Source organism: Polyodon spathula, chromosome 6 (assembly GCF_017654505.1).
Source record: "Polyodon spathula isolate WHYD16114869_AA chromosome 6, ASM1765450v1, whole genome shotgun sequence".
Lineage (NCBI taxonomy): Eukaryota > Metazoa > Chordata > Actinopteri > Acipenseriformes > Polyodontidae > Polyodon > Polyodon spathula.
Genome location: NC_054539.1, coordinates 8,478,154 through 8,496,312, shown reverse-complemented (window position 1 = coordinate 8,496,312; position 18,159 = coordinate 8,478,154). Strand labels below are relative to the sequence as shown.

The 18,159-nt window shown below is 37.2% G+C and overlaps 1 protein-coding gene across 2 annotated transcripts in view; it reads left to right on the top strand.

Moving 5' to 3' along the window:
* zmp:0000000755 (phosphofurin acidic cluster sorting protein 2) overlaps positions 1-18,159 on the top strand; it is a 77,030-nt gene that overhangs the window by 20,448 nt on the left and 38,423 nt on the right. For both annotated transcript variants that reach the window (XM_041251966.1, XM_041251967.1), the window contains exon 2: positions 13,564-13,651. In XM_041251966.1, coding sequence (XP_041107900.1) covers positions 13,564-13,651 — 88 coding nt within the window. The remainder of the gene's footprint in view (positions 1-13,563; positions 13,652-18,159) is intronic.

Genomic DNA, 18,159 nt, shown 5'->3' with positions numbered 1-18,159 from the left:
CTGTTTTGCACTCGTCTCCCAGATGGCTTCTTCAGCTATTATGTAAAATTGACTTATCTGCTCTGACAGCTGTAAAAGTTGTTTAATGGATCAATGTAACTGAATTCAACACTTTTAACACTGGCTAAGGACCTATGCATTGCGGATTATTGTATTAATCACAGAATTCAATACATTTTATTATTATTTTATTTTTTATTTTGCAAGCGGATGTATTTTAATTGAATACATTATTTGAATTTAGTTAAAGTTGTAACGATCAGCACTATTGGACATATTTTTCAAAGATGAATTCCCCAGATTCAAAAGTTGCATAAACCCATTATGCAGTTTCAGTGTGGTGTTAAACTATTCTGGATAGCCCTTATTTTAGCTTATTATCGCCACGGGGGTGTCATGCATGTGCGAGAACCAGGTAAGAGTTTATAAAGTGGTGAGGAGTGTGTGATTTTTATTTTCCTCTCCTAAAGGCTTTTCCGTAGATGAAAATGTCCTACTGTGCCAATTGGAATGAAACTTCCAGGCAGACCTTTCTTTACAATCCAGGCAGGTTTTCTGTAGAAGTAACTGTTCATTTGTATGCTGTTGTTAGGTGTTTTAAATTAAGGCTAGTGAAATTGCTTTAGGAAAGTCTTCAAGTATATTTCCATTTAATGATACAAAAAAAAAAAACAATTTGGAAGGAGAAGTGCAGTTCTATTCAAGGTTGTGGATGGGTTAGATGGATTAAGTAAGATCAGGTCTGGATACTGTAAGCATCTCTGGGAGGGGAGCTTGTAACAATTAGCAGGTCCACCATTGCATTTAAGCTTGCTGCCTCCTATTTTAGTGTTATAGAATCTGCCCGGGCAAAAACTAACAGTACCATTCACTTTTACCTGGGATCTAAGTGTCCAAACCTAAATAATTAAAAAAATAAATAAATCTATATAATGACATTGAAAATCTATCAAATGGATTGTTATATATTCGTTGTTCACATTTAATGATGGATTAGTATGCAGTTCTCCCAAAAGGGGAAAATATAGCGAATTGATCTGACTCATAGGGTGGCCCATTGCTCTTCTTTCATTTTAAGTAATTATACGTTGATATTCAAGCCCTCGTTGTGAACCATGGAGCACCATCCTCCTTTTAACATGAATGATGATAAGCCCCTCAACGTTGATCAACCAGAAGAAGATTAAATGAGATACCCTGTGCCCTTCTGGATGTTGAGCAAGTCGCAGTATATCCTATATTACTAGATTAAGTACTGTAAATGGAAAACTACTGTTAAACTAACAAAATAAAATACAGTTGGTTAACCATGGTGCAAATGCACCAACTGAAAATACTAGGTACATTTTTTTCAAAATCCAAACTCCAATAAGTGTTCTGAAACTAGTCCAAACTAAGAGTCCAAAAACAGGTTATGCTTCTGAAAAACAAAGCTAAGGTTCCAATTTAAAACAAAATAAAAGTCATGCATTTCGTCCAACAAATGCAGAAGTGTAGAGAGAAAACAGATTTATTTACATAAATATTTTTTTAAATTGATCTCGAATGTTATCGTTGAACACTTAATTAACAGACATGTTTATTATTTGTGAAATCATTTTTTAACAAATATAAGGATGAACATTACTTTTTTTACCTACTTTGTCCAAGTAGCTACTGGTAGTTTGTTTACTGTACTATATTGCTGTGTCTTGATAATATTTGATGTTGTAGTGTTATGTATTTTAAAAGTAACCGGTGCTACCGGACTATTAAATGATCTAATCACTACGCTTCTTTAGAGTGATGTTTCTGCGCATGTGCCAACGAACAGGACAGTGCTCAGAAAATAGCTTTTGAAGTTACTACAGTAATGTTGGCAAAAGATGTTAATGGCCCCTATATAGTACCCTAGATTTTTCTCAAATGTACTAATCAAACTTTGAAATAAGAAACCCTGCTAAATCCAAGATGTTCACCTTAACATCCATAAATTGTCAAAAATAATAAATCTAAAAAGGACATGAAGCAGTCCTCCCTCCCTGCCTGTATCCTCCTCTTCCCACCATTAGCCCTTAGTGACGCCATAGCTTGCACTCCAGAGATGCTCCTGCAGTTGCTGTATCCGTGCACCTTGTTCTCTTTGCCTATATACCTGCCTATATTGCCTTTTCTCTTATACTGTGGTAACGTATTTGGTTTTCTACCAGTGGAAGCCAAATCTGGCTATTAACAATCGGAACTGGCGGCCGGAAAGAGCAGCAGGAGTTTTTAAGGATGAATACATTCATTTGTAATGTCTAGCTGATGACTTTTAAAGACTGAATATCTAGATCTGCTGTTTGTATAGCAGGTAAAAGACTGCAAGCGTCCTCATGTATCCAGTGCCTGCTTAATAAGCTAAGATACTTGACAGTACTGCAGTATGGCTCTTTAGTCGCAGCTAGGAGGTCGGTTCCTCTTTAGAGCTGTTTATGCGGTCAGCTCAGACCCTCATAAACCGGGAGATGGTGGCAAGCCAGTTTGTTTGAAAGTTCTAGTTTAATGGCAAGCTGTTTTCAATGGCTTTCATTCTCTAAATAAATTGCTGTTCAAACATGGATGAACGGGAATGAAGGAGAACAGTTGTTTGGTGTTTGCATCCAGCTGGTTGTTAGCTGAATGCAGAAAATAAGCTTTTTGTATAGTCTGTTTTTTTGGGGTTTTTTTTTGGCTTGGAGTAAAACACACTAACACACCATGGCAAGATCAGTAACAGTTGATTTAATGGAGTCACAGAATTCATAGAATTGTAATCGTATATCAATAATGGCAGAACACTAACCTTTATTTGCACAAACCCTCAGGAGATGGCAGATCACTGAAAGATAACACACCCGAGTTATGCTGTAGCACAGTCTCAGACATCGATCTCTTTATGCCTTCCTGTCAAGATATGTCTGAGGTCATGTTTTAGATGGTTGCTCTCTGACCCTACTGTAGTATTTTTGTGTGGGGTGTTAATTTTTATTCAGATTTTCAACTTAACCTTATTGTTATCCACATTCAAAATACAATGTTACTTCTCTTGTCAGCCTTTTCAAGCCACTTGTTTTGTAAGTTTTACAAGCTATCTTATGTTTTCAATGTAGCTGTTGTGCAACATTGTTTATAGTTGTGGGTTTACTGTGTTTTTTATACACCTCAACAAGACTAGATTTCAACATGGCTTTTCTTTCTGTGAAAGCCAATTATGTTTACAGTATATATTGTGTTCATGTGATGCTGGTGTTTTATATATTGTCTTCCTTGCCAGATCTTGCATAGCAGGGCTTGAATTTCATTTTTGTGTGCTGTGGGGATTTCCCCTGTATGCTGCAGCCAATGGCCAGTGACAGAGCACTCTCCATTGCTTTTGCCATTGCCTGACGTGAAGTTTCTGCATGCAGCAGAAGAAAAAGGTGCTTTTCTTTTTAACCAGCGCTCAATTTGTTTTTTTAAACTCTTTACACTCAGCCCTGTGTCCGCTTGTTTTTCACTTTTTTCATTTCTGTATGTTTAACTACTGGATAGTTTGTGCTGCATGCATGTAACATATCAAATGAAAGGCCTCACAACTTTCTTTCATATTATGTAAGTTGCAACAGGATCAGGCATGCTACAGCCTCCCCTCATTATATCGCTCGTTATGCTGCAGATTCGGATATATCGCGGTCCTGGAGTTGGCTCCCCATTTTTACTGTAACTGCATATGCCTTAGAATTACTGTTTGTTATATTTCATAATGCACATCACAAACAACAATATACAAAACAATTAAAAACAAAGCATTATGTCATACATTTATCATATACACACCTGTTGCACAATAACACAAAGCAAATTAAATATCTACTTGCTGAAGCGGTTTTTATTTTAGCAAACAAGGTGTTCATGAGTGGCAGCAGTGCACTAGCAAAAGCCACAACAGACGCAAAACGAAACCTAAGCTATGAACTCTGTCACATGATGAGAGGCTTAACTTCAGGCAATCGTAGTTCTAGCTTGGAGTACCGCATACACACACTGAATACAGTACATCTTTGGAAAGCCCTGAATCTGTACTTTTAAACAAACCAAGAACCAGTTAGGTGGCTTTTACGTTGCCTGAGTAATATGCACACAGCCTTCGGTGCCCTGGTGTCCCAAAATAAATGGAGCTGAGTTTTAAGAGTTAAAACGAAAGTTGCTACTTGCAAAACAACACTAAATGGACTTAATATCGTCTTTCTTAAAAAAAAAAAATGTTTTCTTAGTGCATTGTACTGAGTTTCTATAATGCTTGACTATAGCGTCCGAGAATCATGTACGAGAGAATAAACTCTCGCGGCACTTAAAATATCCAGCACTACTTTTTATTTATTTATTTATTTATTTATTTATTTTTAGGTAGGTATTTTAACCAGAACCACTCAGAATGCTGCTCATAGTGCTTTCGTCACTGACACCCACTTCTTTAGAGATTGTTGTAGCATTTCAGGCATTCTAAATTGGGTGAAAAATACAATAGCTTGGTGTCCTAAAATATCTCTGCAGGATTTTCCCGCACTGAAAGTTGCAGATATGCGGGAGCAACTTGGAAAAAGTGCGATTCCCTCCATCCCGCTCTGAAATTGAAGCCCTGCTTATTAAAGGGATTTTTAATCTCAATGGCCATCCTGTTAAAATAAACAAACGTAGCATTTTTTTGTGTTCAGTTATCATTTATTTAACCATCTCTTGTCCACAAAACCTCTACAGTTTAGAAAAGCATAAACAGTACAGTACCTTGAACGACAATGCATATTCAAATGAGTAATTTCTTTAATGGTCCCAGTCTGTACTAAGTGAGTACAAGTGACAGCAATGGCTTATTAATAATGAGTGATACACTTAAGGAAACAAGCTACTCATTTGGGTAAATCAGTGCTTTAGCAGTCCTTTTTGCTTCACTTATTACACTGAAGTGACTGGAGGTGATGACAGAATTTAAAAGAAATGTTGAAAAGAATAGCATGTCCACTTGGGTGAAATTACTGGATATCCACAGGGGTCAAACTAAGTCATGATTTTTGCCAGTATCTGCAAGATTGAAATGTTCCTCATTGATACAATACTTTACACTGTTCTTTGTGTGGAACCAAGCTGAAATGCGTGATAGAAACGCTATATGCTACAATAATTTACAGTGGTTAAGGTTATCCTCTGAGGGTGGGCAATAAAGACAAAAATAGATTCAGAGTTGATCCAGTATCCAGTATTGAGAGGACTCCCTGCTCTCGATCAAGGCACAGCGTGAGACTCGTTAATAGTGACAGAGTAATCCTGCTTTTCTCTCTCCACGATCATTTACCCCAGACGATTTTGAGACCTGCACACAACATCGCAATAAAGCAGAGAGTGCTGCGGATTGTATTTAACTAGAGGGGTGTTCGTTTGATACAAGCATTAGACAAAGCCTGTATACTTCTAGCAATCTACAGAACAGTATCTCTTCATTTCATTTTCATGTTTCAAAAGATCTGCTCTTGAGGTTAGGAGTGTTGACTGTTAAGTTTAGGAGGTGGTTTTTCTTGTCGCTGATTATTGGATGCAGTTTGCTTCCTTCACACTAGGATGGGTTTTTGTTCTACTTGTAATCATTATCTCAGTTATTACTGTGTTCCCTACTGAAGATTGAGTGTCCTTTGGCGACAGGGATATAGTTTAGTAGATTACAGTTTTTTTTTTTTTTTTTTTTGTTCTCTATTGCTGTGTTTTTTTGAACTGCCCATCCAATTGTGTGAAACTTGAAATGGGCATCGTATTATTATTGGGCTTCTGGTTTTTGTTTTTTTGTTAATTGCATGTATCAGTGCTTATTTTTTTTTTAGCTATTTTCCAGTTATATGTAAATTTTGTTTTTTGGGGGGATTTTGTTTTTTATAAACTTTCGTTTTTTTCTGTCGCAATTGTTTACTCAGCAGTACTTGGACACTTCAATTGTACATTCTTTCCTTTGCTGTTTTCCACAGTGAAATCCTTGTGTTCAGACATTTTTTAAATTTATTTTTTCACCACAATTTGCAATTCTCTTTTCAATCTCATGAGCGGGTAAATACTATGTGCTGTAATATAGCTTTAAATCTAGTCGCGAGCAAGAACATCTCATTTGAAATCTCGCGAGGAAGAGGGGTGGGTTTAAAGTTTTCATAACAGATCGATGCGAGATGCAAGTCAGGAAGGAGGGACATTGCCCAGCTGCACTGGGGATTTTTATTTATTTATTTATTTATTTATTTATTTATGGGTCGTTTTTTTTTTTTTTTTTTTTTGTAGTTTTTTTTTTTTCTACAGGGAAAAGGGGTCAAGTCAACGAGAGTTAAGTAATCCTTTTCCAGTGTTTTTTCTGTGTTTATTGACTATACACCAATTTTAATATATATATATAAATACATTTTAATGGGGGGGGGGGCTGTCATTTTTTTATTGGTTAAAAATGAGAAATAACTGTTGAGGGCCTTCATTGTAGTGATTCTGATACACTGTCACAATGTGGTTATATTGTAGCGTGCACAGGGGATGGCAGCAGCAGGGCTGGTAGATGATGTAATCACATACGAAGACATAAGCCCGATATACGGTCCTTGCAAAGGAGCCGGCTCTTTTGTACAGCGGTATCGGTGCTATGCTTTATTGCAAGAGGTCCCGGGTTCGCGCCTGCCCTCCGGCTGTGTGTGGATTGCCTCGCCCTATGTGAAAAGCCTGCCTGCGGGAACCGAGATCGCTAAAATATGTTTGCAGGAATATGGGTCTGAATTATGAACTCTTAAGAATTGTCAAGACACTGCATTCTCCATGTAAACTCGTGTAACATGAACAAAGGTGGACAATGGACAAACAGCGTGCCTCCACATATCCCCATATTATGATACTCTTAGTAACTTGTGTAAATCAAGCGCAAAGCTCTACAATGGCCTGCAGACTCCAAATACATTGTTATTACAATGAATTCAGTCATTTTTGCTAAAGAAAGTCCTAAACTTGCCCATAAAACCAAAGTGCAGTTTCAAACCTAGGCTTGGCACGCCACATATGAACACTGTCTGATAGGTGATGAATTGTATGAAGGTGAATCGATAGCTCTGTTATGCAGCCTTCCTGGTGGATGTACTCTATAGCAACATACAACACTTGAGTGATTTAAGCCGGGTGATGTTTGAGTATGGCACCATTGCAGCCAATTCTTACGTCTATTTATTACGCGCTACCATGAAAACTGTTGAATAAATCAATCTTCTGGGGGCTCCCGAGTGGCGCGTCCAGTAAAAGCACTCTGCATGCGTGCAGGATGCGCCCTATAGCCGTGACGTCACTGGTTCGAGTCTGAGTTATTCCACAGACGACCGTGGACGGGAATTCGCATGAGGCGGCACTCAATTGGCTGAGCGTCACCGGGGGGGGGTGTCTGGGTCTGCCAGGGTGTCTTCGGCTCACCGCATACCAGCGACCACTGTAGTCTTGACTGTTAGCTGCCCGGGAGCTACGTCGTTCTCCCACGCTGTAGCTCCTGGGTGGCTGCATGGTGAATCCGCAGCGTGTAAAGAAGCAGTCGGCTGACGGCACACGTTTCGGATGACAGCGTGTGTTCGTCTTCGCCTCTCCTGAATCAGCGCAGGGGTGGTAGCGGTGAGCTGAGCCTAAATAATAAATTGGCCATTTCAAATTGGGAGAAAATAAAAAAAGAATTGTCAACTACTACATTTAAAAAAAAAAAAAAAAAAAAAAAAAAAATTTAAACAAATAAGTCTATCTTCTATGCTTATTTGCAGGGCCCTTACAAGGTGGGAGCGACTAATACAATATACTAACTTGTTTGTGTACCTGATAAGCTAAAATAAAATACCAGTAGTTTAATACAGATGTGATCTGTGATGTATAACTTGATTTTAAGCTCTGTTAATTATTACTTTTTAAATTTTGAAAAAACAAATAGTTTCTAGCAGTTTAACTAAAAAAACCAAAATAGGTGTTTTCCTAAAATTGAAGTCTCAAAATGGGGGGAGCGACTTTTACACCAGTGCGACCTATAAAACGATTTGTACAGTATCTATCTGTGTGTCGGTTATAGGCATAGTGGACAGCTTTAACACACACTGCTGGATGTTGAGTATATTGTGACGGGTGGAGTTGCTTTTTTATGTTTTTGCTGTCGTAGAGATTATAGCTATTAGCCCTTATAAATTTCTCAGATATTTCATGATAGCACTTCCTATGGGTTGTACATAAAACACTTTGAAGATCAAAACTTTAGCAGGGATCTTTCTGCAGAGGTTTACTCAATTAACACTAATGAATTTTGCATAAGAATTTAATTTGCATAAACTGTTTATGGAGTGAAGGTAAGCAGCCCCTGTGTAAATGCCCAGTTTGGCAGAGTTTATTAATGTGCTGGCCTGGTTTTAAAGGCAGGTGAGAAACAGGGTCATTAAATGAAACTGGGATCCAAGAAATAAGAAATTGCTCCACCTTCCTTGTACCTGACCAGTATATATATTCGTATGAGCTTAACATGCAGACTACAGCACTCGGTATTCCCAGGTGGTCTCCCATCCAAGTACTAACCAAGCCCAACATTGCTTTGCTTAAGCATTGCATGGTAAGTTCGATTTTGAAGAGCTTTTTGCCGTCAGAGACGTTGCCCAGGGGTCACTACAAGGAAGTAGCTCTTCTTGACCCCCATCTGACCATTTAAACTATTGCAAAATAGCTAGTTTTGTAATAAACTAAAACTTTCAAGCATATAAAGTATAGATCATCTTTTAATGAAAATCGACAAGCAAATTTAGTTTTGGGTCTTTTTTTAAATTTTATAGACAACCTTTGTTTACCCTGCATTCTAGCATTTTCACTGTGTTCGTTCACGCGCACTAAAGATGTAGATGTCATTGAGTTTAACAATGGCAGTGCAATTGCTGGAATTGTACCAGGCATTAGTTAACTGCATTGGCACTCAGAGTGTGGGCACTAAGAATGTTCTCTTTTGATTTTGCTTCACATTCCATTCAGAGCTCAACTGAAAGCATGCATTGTGTGCTTTGTGGCTTGCACAGATGCCCAAGAGCACCAAAGTCGCTTGCCAGTTCAGCATGCAGCTTTGCACTACGGGCTGTTGTACGGGATGTGGGTGTGTGTATATGTGTATATATATATATATATATATATATATATATATATATATATATATATATATATATATATATATATATATATATATAAATTGTGTTGTGTTAGATTAAAGGTTCTTTGGGTTTTTTTTGAAGTATAGCACTATTTGCATGATAAAACTTGATAGCCCTGTTTGCTGCCTCAGAGTATAAAAATTACAGTTTATTGAGAATGAGACTATCCTCATTATTACTTGAAACATGAATCCTCAGTCTACTGGTGCTTTGCCTCCAGTGATAATTCTGCAATTTCAGTTGTTTATAGGGAAAGCCTATAAGCCTGTGCTATTTTTCAGATATGATGCTAATCTTTCTTTTTATATGGTACTGTTCAAGGGATAGCACAATGACTTATTTCTGGACAGGGATCAACTTTGTGCCCTGATTCTAATATCAGGATCACGTGGTGGTATTATAGGCAGGTGCCAGCAATGGAAGACTTGCTGAGTTCTTAGAAGGCCATCTTTTCACAGAACTAACCATGCTGTAGCTACATTGCCCTTATAATGGCATACCTCACCATTACTGCAATAAACTGCAGTTTGTATTGACACATTTAATATGCCTGGGCAGCATTGTTACTGTAAGGTGTTTAAAAATACAGCAATACTGTTTTGTAAAGGATTGTTAAAATATTGTTAATATTCTTGTTTTATTAAGTTTCAGTGGATTTCTGTATGCAGTTCTTTGGTGATAAGTGAAACTGCATTCAAAAGAAATGTAAACGTAATTATGCTGTAGTTAAAGAGCATTGCTAACTGAGGCAGCAAAGTTTGCTCAAGACTTGATCAGTGTAGAGTAGGCTAGTTCTGTCAACAAATAACCCTCCTCATTTAACCCTCCTCATTTCCTGTATTGATTTTAACAAGTGCACACTCTGCCTGCACTTCAAAGGCAGCGGTGGATGACAGACGATTTGTCTTATTCATTCTTGCTTTTGTTATAAAATTTGTATTTAAATGTAATCTGTTATTAAATCAAAACTGAGAAGTTCGAATTAGCCTGCGCAGAACATATGCAGTTAGCAAAGTGTGACATCCTGCATCGTGATTGAGCTGGTGAAATTAAGCTTTCGGGGCCTGTTAGAAAACCCTGTTAAATATAGACATAGATTTCAAAAATAATTTATAGGTTTTGGCATCGCAACCTCTAGCATCTGCCAAAGCTGCTAATAATCTAACCAGCAATGTGAGCCAAAGAGATTTTGTGAAGACAGGTATACGGTACAGTAGCACCCAGGATTAATCTGATAACAAAATCCAGTTGTCATGTTTTGGATTGAAGATTTGTTGGGTTCTGTTGATTTTCTTTTTTTTTTTTTCTTTTCAGTTAAGAGACTTGGAAATGGTTAGTCGAACAGAGCCAAATGTAGCGGGTTGTCGTTTACGCTCGACCTCACAAGTAAATAACATTTTATATGAGCATGTGCTTTGGGAAGTGCTCCAGCTGCAGTGACGTATGAAGTGGGACACCTGGCTTTTAAAATGTATGTGGGACAAAAGACAATATAGGGCATCCAATTTTAGCTGCAAGCAAAGTCAAAAGTTTTTCTTGATTTTTTTTGTTTTTGTTTTTGTTTTTTTTTTGTTTTTAATGTTGAGATTTAAATCCCTCTTAGCTTCAGCACATCCCTGTTCTGTGTTTCAACATAATTGTTGACCCAAAATAAAATAAAAATTGCTGACCAGTAGCTGCAGCAAGCCACTAAAAAATACAATGTACATCTGTCTTCTGTGGTGCAAGCCCATGTGACAAAGCCATCTCGTCTCCGACTGACTTCTACAGTAGGCAGTTTCAGAAGTGCGACAGACTGAGGTTGCAGTCAGCTGTTCTGCAAACATCATTGCTCTTTGACAGATTACGAGCCATGACCACCAAGCCGGTCACATTTAATCTTGGGTGAAGGCTCAACATCCGCCTTATTTGCCCTCTAGTCAACGAGTCCAACTGACAGGCTTCCATATTGTCCCGATTTAGTTGTTCTAGCGGCAGGAATGTGGCAGGTGAGCCAGCTCTTATTGTCGTTCCTTGGAGGCATCCTACGACATTCCAATAAGTGGCATCTTCCTGGGCCAGTGTGAAGGATCAACCTAGGCAATATGTCCACAAGCCTTCCTATGATACTTTCAGCCAAGCTTGTTATAAAGAAGACCGACACAAAACGATAACAGAAAAATAGCTCTGCATTTTGTCATTTCTTTCAGCTTCCTCAAAAATAGATTTATTTTTTTATAGCAGCTGTAAGTATTTCCCATATTCGCCTCCATTTTTCTTAATCCTTTTCTGGTTCTTTATATACCTTATTTATTTAGTACCATATCGCCTGTTTTTATAAACACATTACTGTAGCAACAAACTAAGAGGGGTAATGGTAAAAGTGATATACCAATGGCTACAACTACAAAATGATGTTTACATTTCCCTATGTTCCATGTTATACCTTGGATATTCTTTGTCTCTTCCTCTTGCTTTAAAAAGCTTCCCATAATCATCAAAACCTGTTTGCAAATGTTGCACTTGACAATAATTTCTTGGGATGTTTTTACCCTTGAAGTGAACATTGGTGTCCCTGTTACTCCAGAATTAAATGTCACCCCTCTGGTTTAAGGATTTACCTGGCAAATTTGGAAATGCTGAAAAATAATGTGGTTTTAATAATAATGAATGTATTTTTTGTTTTGATTAACTGTTCATTGGGGTGGGGTGGGGGTATAGTAAAGCATTATGTGTGCATTTTTTATGTGTCCTTTTTTAATACCAGGTTTTAAAGTCAAATTGTCATTCAGCACTGGTACAGAGAAACATTATGAATGCATTGTTTTACTCTGCTCCCTACTGGCTCTGTGATTTCATTAAGTGTGCATACTGTGTAAATTTTCTAGGCTTTTCATCTTGGCACTCACTGTGCCAAAGTGGTATTTCTGTAAAATACCAGCATGTGGTTGGGTTTCTGCTCTGTACACAAAATCATTCTCAATTGGAATGTGCTGTTCTATTGTTTCTGATTTGTGTAAAGTGAGAAGATTTTCAGAGGGCAAAAAAAAACAAACAAACAAAAAGAACCCACCCAATTTCTTGAATAGGATTATGTTTCATTTTCTTAATTTGCATTGCTAGATTTTACTTTTGTATTTTTTATAAACTTTAACTTTTTAAGAACTATAGTGATAATACAGTAGTTGGTTTGCTTTTTTATTTTTTTTTAAACAAACTGTAATGAACTGTTTAAAGCAATGTATTAAATCGTGTTTGCGGTTTTATGAAACTTTTTCAATTGTTTTAGAGAGGACAGAAGTTTATACTCCTTATATAGTAGTCCTTTGAGCTTAGTATTATTACTAGGGCCGACAGTTTTGAAATGTTTCCTTGGAATTTGAGGTTTTCCCCTACCAGTAATTTTACATTCAAAGTTCCATTCCAAAATGATATAACTTTCTTTTTTTTTTTTAGTTGCCCTGGGTTTGAACAGCCATTAGTTAGTTGTGAGTGCTGCTGCACTGGAAGTGAATGTTCTGTTATGGTGTTTGATGTTTATCTCCGCTCTGGATTATTGTGTGTCAGTGAGCAAGCCTTAGCAATCATTAATCATCAGTGCGGTGTAATTAAAAACGTCCTCCTGCATTGTAACTGCAAGGATACACTGAGCCGGTGGAGAATTATTAAAAGCTAGGATCTAAAGCAAAGCACAAGGGGCCAGCAGGTCGGTGTTTTCTTCGTCTCTGGTGATTACTCACCACGAGCCAGCCATTAGTGTACTGTCTTGCTTTCTCTGGGCGTACAGCTATCTGTTGAACAAGTTCAACTACCCAGACACTGTCTGAACAGCAAGCAGATAATGTGCTGCTTAAGCAGATTTTTGTTTACAGTTTTTTTTCCTTCCATTGCCAGCCTTCTGCCTCAGTAACTTCAAATGAAAAATAGGACTTTTCACACAGATAGCATTTTTTTTAATATTTAGTTTCAAGGAGTTCCTTCTTGAGGATGCAAAACGCTATGGACAGTGAAAACTTGAAGCACTGTTACAAAATATGAAGGTGCCCCCCCCCCCAACCACACCTGTACTATAGGTACAGTTCAGGTTTTTTTTTTATATATCTTTAGAACCTTTCCATCCAGTTGTTATGGTAATCCTTACCACATGTTCTTGATAATATCGTAGTCTGGTTATCTACTTTTTGAATTCATTATGGCCTCTGATTGGACAGTGATGATGGCTAGATCTTCAGAATAGCTTGCCAAAATTTGATGAAGCTTTAAAAGGAGATTTGTTACGAGGATGTGTTTTAACAAGAGAAAGTGATGATTATTAAATCATCTGATTTTCATTGTGTGTGCCATGCCGCTGGTAAGCAAAATCAATATTTTGTTTGTTGCATTTCAGGTTATGTAGCCTGACTCTGAAAAAGCTGATCGTGCTCAAAGAACTGGACAAAGAACTCAACTCTGTTGTGATTGCTGTGAAAATTCAGGTAAAGCATCTTTAATTTATGTCACTTGTTCATGTTCTATAGTACACAAACCAGTGAAATAGATAATTGTCTAATGCAGAACATCTGGGTGCTTGTGAACCGTTTCCTATTGTGATGAAACTTGGCACATTTGGAAACTGTCTTGTCCTTTTGTATTCACACTTACGTTTCTGTATCTATATACAGTTGATGTTCTGTATCACGGGTGAGGTACATTTTATAATACAGATACTGTAACCCTAATTACATCTGTAGTGGGCCCTTTGTTTCTTTGCTTTGTGTCTTATTAGCTTATTTGTCTCACTAAAGATGAGAAGCAATACATATATTTGTGTCCCACTAAATCTCATCACATTTAACCATAGAACAGCTACAGTATTTAAAGTATGGCTGCCCAGGTTACCTTATAGTTAGCAGATGTCCGCTTCATTTTTTATGACGTTTACAGGCTTAGTGGAATTCATCAAAAAAAAAAAGGAAAATCCACAGCAGGTGTTCATTTAAATGGCACTGATGCTAACTAATCTAAGCCACTGTTACAAATTGCAATAAGAACCACTCAGTTTTTGCAAATACATACAGAAATATCACAGTAAAAAAAAAAAACATTGTAATTTGAAGCTACTGATTTTTTAAAAATGTACAGAATGTAAATAGCTGGTTAGAAAACAAAAGTTGGACTGGGTTGGTACCTTGTCTTTTTTAAATTAGTTTCTTGAATAAATACAATACATGTCATTGGACGACATAGCCACACTCATTCCTCTTTCTAGACTCTCCTTGAAGATCGATAAACTGCAGGAAAGTCTCCATTCTAAGCTCTTTTTACTTCCAGATTTTTGTTTTGTTTTATTGTTCTCTCTGCTTTAACGCTGATGCAGCACCCCACCTTGGTTGAGTGTGGTTTGTCGTTATTTTCTGTGCTGTTGCTTCTTTCCCTAGTCCCAGTCCCACAGTTGGGGGTGTTCCTTTCTGCAGTCTTGGCAGTGTTCTTGGATCAGCCTCTTTGTTCAGTTTCTCACACAGTCAGGCTTTTGCCACACTGTAAATACCAGTAGACACACTCTCTAGTTGGTGCACGCCTCACGGGTCTTTCTTGTGATTGTGGTGCGCCAAATTTAATCTAATAATGCTACTGACATTTCAAACTGTGAAGGTTAGCATCCAGGCAAGATCTCAAGGTCACCACACAAACCATGTTTATTGTTACTTGCTCTTACTGAGCGTGGGTAAATGTAGAACATTTGTTCAAGTGCTGTTTAATAGTTGGATAGCATTATTCTTACCAATGGTACGTGTGTTTTTAAATAAATAAATAATTGCCCTCCAGTGGAAGTGGTGCCGTGTCTGTGTCGCTCAAACAGTGGTTAAATAAATAAAACTAAAAGCAACATTTGCTTGCAAAATTAAACTGATTATTTGCACAGCAGCATTATTTGAGTGTCTGTTTAAAACAAGAACTATAATTAGGGCTTGAACTTTTCGGTTTTTATTTTCCAAATCTCTACCTCACTTTAAATTTTAATTAGTAGTTGTTAGCTGTCTCTGCATCGTAATAAAGAGAGAACTACTATTTAAAAACTGGGTTTAAGTTTACTTTTTCCTTTGCTGCAAATCAAGGAGATTTTAAATGATAGACTTGCTATCAGTGTGCATTCCATACTGGGGATTTTATGCTGAAAAGGAAATCTGTCAGGACAGCTCTGTTAAACAAGTACAAATAACAAAAGCACAAAGATAATCCAGGGACTGCAAGAATGAAATGCAATTAGGATCAGAGATGAGCAATTGACTAATTTGTCACGTCTATTAGAAATAAAGATTAAGCGAAACAGAATGAGGCTCAGTCAAGATATGAAGGTAAAAACAAGTGACATTGTTTTGTAATTAACAGCTTTTTCTGAGTTTAATTAGGAAACCGAGTCGGCTCAAAATAAAACCTGAAAACTTCAAGCCACAAGCATAATCCATTCTTACATCCAGGCTAACCTTGTGGCATGAGAGAAACTTCCAAGAACAGTATTAAGTAAACCATCTGATCAGAAGGGAACTAATGCAGTTACTGTGTGTAATTTGCCCCTATCTCGCAGATGATAAACAAAGTATGAATTGGAGGTTCAAAAAATGTTTGCCATCTTCTGTGCTGTGTATTTAGAAATAATAAAAAATGAGAGCTGTAAGTGAAATTATTTTAGCATGTGTCATCTTCAGTATTGAACTGCAGATTTCTTATTTGAATACCATTTTGTTGGACCGAGTTTCTGACATCCACATTTGGTCTGATGGGGGTGGGTGTCAGGGAACCCTTGATATCCCAGATTTAAGATTTAAGAAACGTTGCTTAATATTATTTTTTGAAACAATTCTTGGGTCTCTGTCTTACTCAGTCTCTGTCTTACACAGTTGTTTAAAAAGAAAGAAAAATCAGTTCTCAATTCTCAATTTAATTAATTGATCACTAGCGTTAGTTAGACTCAACTCTAATGACATTTAAGGAGTTAAAAAAAAATCCTTACTGTAAAGGATAAGTACAGTACCAGTGCCGATTGGTTAACCCGTATTTCTTTACAAAGTCGTCTTTAATTAATCGAGTGATCAGATTTAATTTCCTTTCTACAGAGTTTTAACTGCCCTAGTACAGTACATTACATCACACGCACTGTTTAACGGGTATGTTACTTTAACTCTCACTAAATCAGTTCATTGCAAAAAAGCAACAAATGTGTATAATAACGTGTTTTTGTGAGCTGCTTGTTGAACTGTGATAGATCACATTTTGGAAGATAGCCAGCCTGGGTCAAATTACAGTTTACATAGTCCTAAGCAAATAAAATATGTTCAGCACTGTGATAAACACTGATTTTTGGCCATCTTCATAAAGCCTGAACACTTCTAAAATTAAAAACCAAAGAAGAAATTAAATAAGCATTGAAACATAAGCCTTGCTTAAGCCTAGTAAAGGGTTTCCTAAACCACCTCCACTTCACCAGCTTTCCCAAGTTTTTAGAATCAGATTCTGCCTATGATAGCTATGATTTGGTATCATTTTTTTTATTGCTTTAACAGAATACTGTATACAAGTACAACGACTGGCACGTTAAGACTTCAGATTTCACAAATATAAATACATTAATTTACAAAAATGTATCTTCATATTGAATGCATTTCATGCCATTTTTCATGAACACTGACAATTGAAATTTATAGTTAGTGGGGTTTTTTGTAAAGAGATTGAGGTTGTGTTTTTTTTGGTTTTTTTTTTTCTTCCTGGGGATAAAAACAACTGGAGTGTGAATTTATCTTTTTGAGCTGTGTTTTCTCCGAAGCGTGAAATCTTTCATTTTCTGCAAGTTGCCCAGCAATTTAGCAGGTTTAGCTGCCAAAGACAACAGCTCAGGCGGAAAAGAAAAAAAAAAAACTGCATGATTTATTTTGCTTACTGCTGTACTGTAGCAACATCAGTGCTTTAGTCAGGCTTTTTTTAAATTAAGTTTAACTCTAAATATAAATTACAAAATAAAGTAGTCTTGGTTAGCACTGCATCAATAATAGCATCTTACTGTAACTCGGGGATAAAACCTCTGTGATGTCATCATATCCTCTTCAGGACCACTGTTTGTTCCACAAGACAGTATTATAAAACCAACTGTGATCCCAAGTGTATGTGACACAAAGAAAATCTTAGTGTTCTGCTCCAAATGGAAACGCAGCATCTCTTCCTATTTCAAACAAACTGTACTGGTAGCCTGCACAGAGAGCTGCTCTTTTAACAAGTTTATCAGCATCTGACCTAATAATACAGTAATACAATGGAGTTAGATTTTGTAGCCGACTACAGTATTAGGTAGAATACATGGTATACACAACAATATAATAGTCACAACTAAAGTCATTAAAGTCAAGATCACCCATTTGCAGCAGCTTTGGAGATGCAACCCCCCCCCCCCCCAGATATGTTAAATCAGCCATCTATAAAGAACACTTTAAGGTGGTCCCTTATGCAGCCATTAATATTAATATTAGGTGAACTTTAAGGAAAAGCAGGGAAGAACTATCATCTGGTGCAGTTCCTTGGAAATGGCTAGTTTCCGGATGAAGTGCATTCCTTCCCATCTCCTCTGAGTGTTTGCAGATATGCAGCATGTGTGTTTAATTGAGAGAGCAAAGCTGTGCAGCATCCCTGGCTCTGAGGCCCCAGGTGTCTAGAGGCATTCTCCACGTTTTCCTTTGCTGGCGAGGATTTGTTTTTACTCACAGGAAGGGAATTTCTTACAGGCAAACCTCCTGAAAGGGTTGAGTGAAATCAGAGGTATTTGAACTATTGGTTCATTCTGGTTTGTATTGGTTCAACATGCATGTTCATGACCACACATTCGTATAACCCGCCTAGTAGATTTCTAAGTGTCTGTTTTACCCAACATACTGTAGGTTCTCATTTAGCATACATTGATACATGCTTTTGTTTTTTTATCCTGATATTTTCTGACTTTCCTATGAACATATACAGT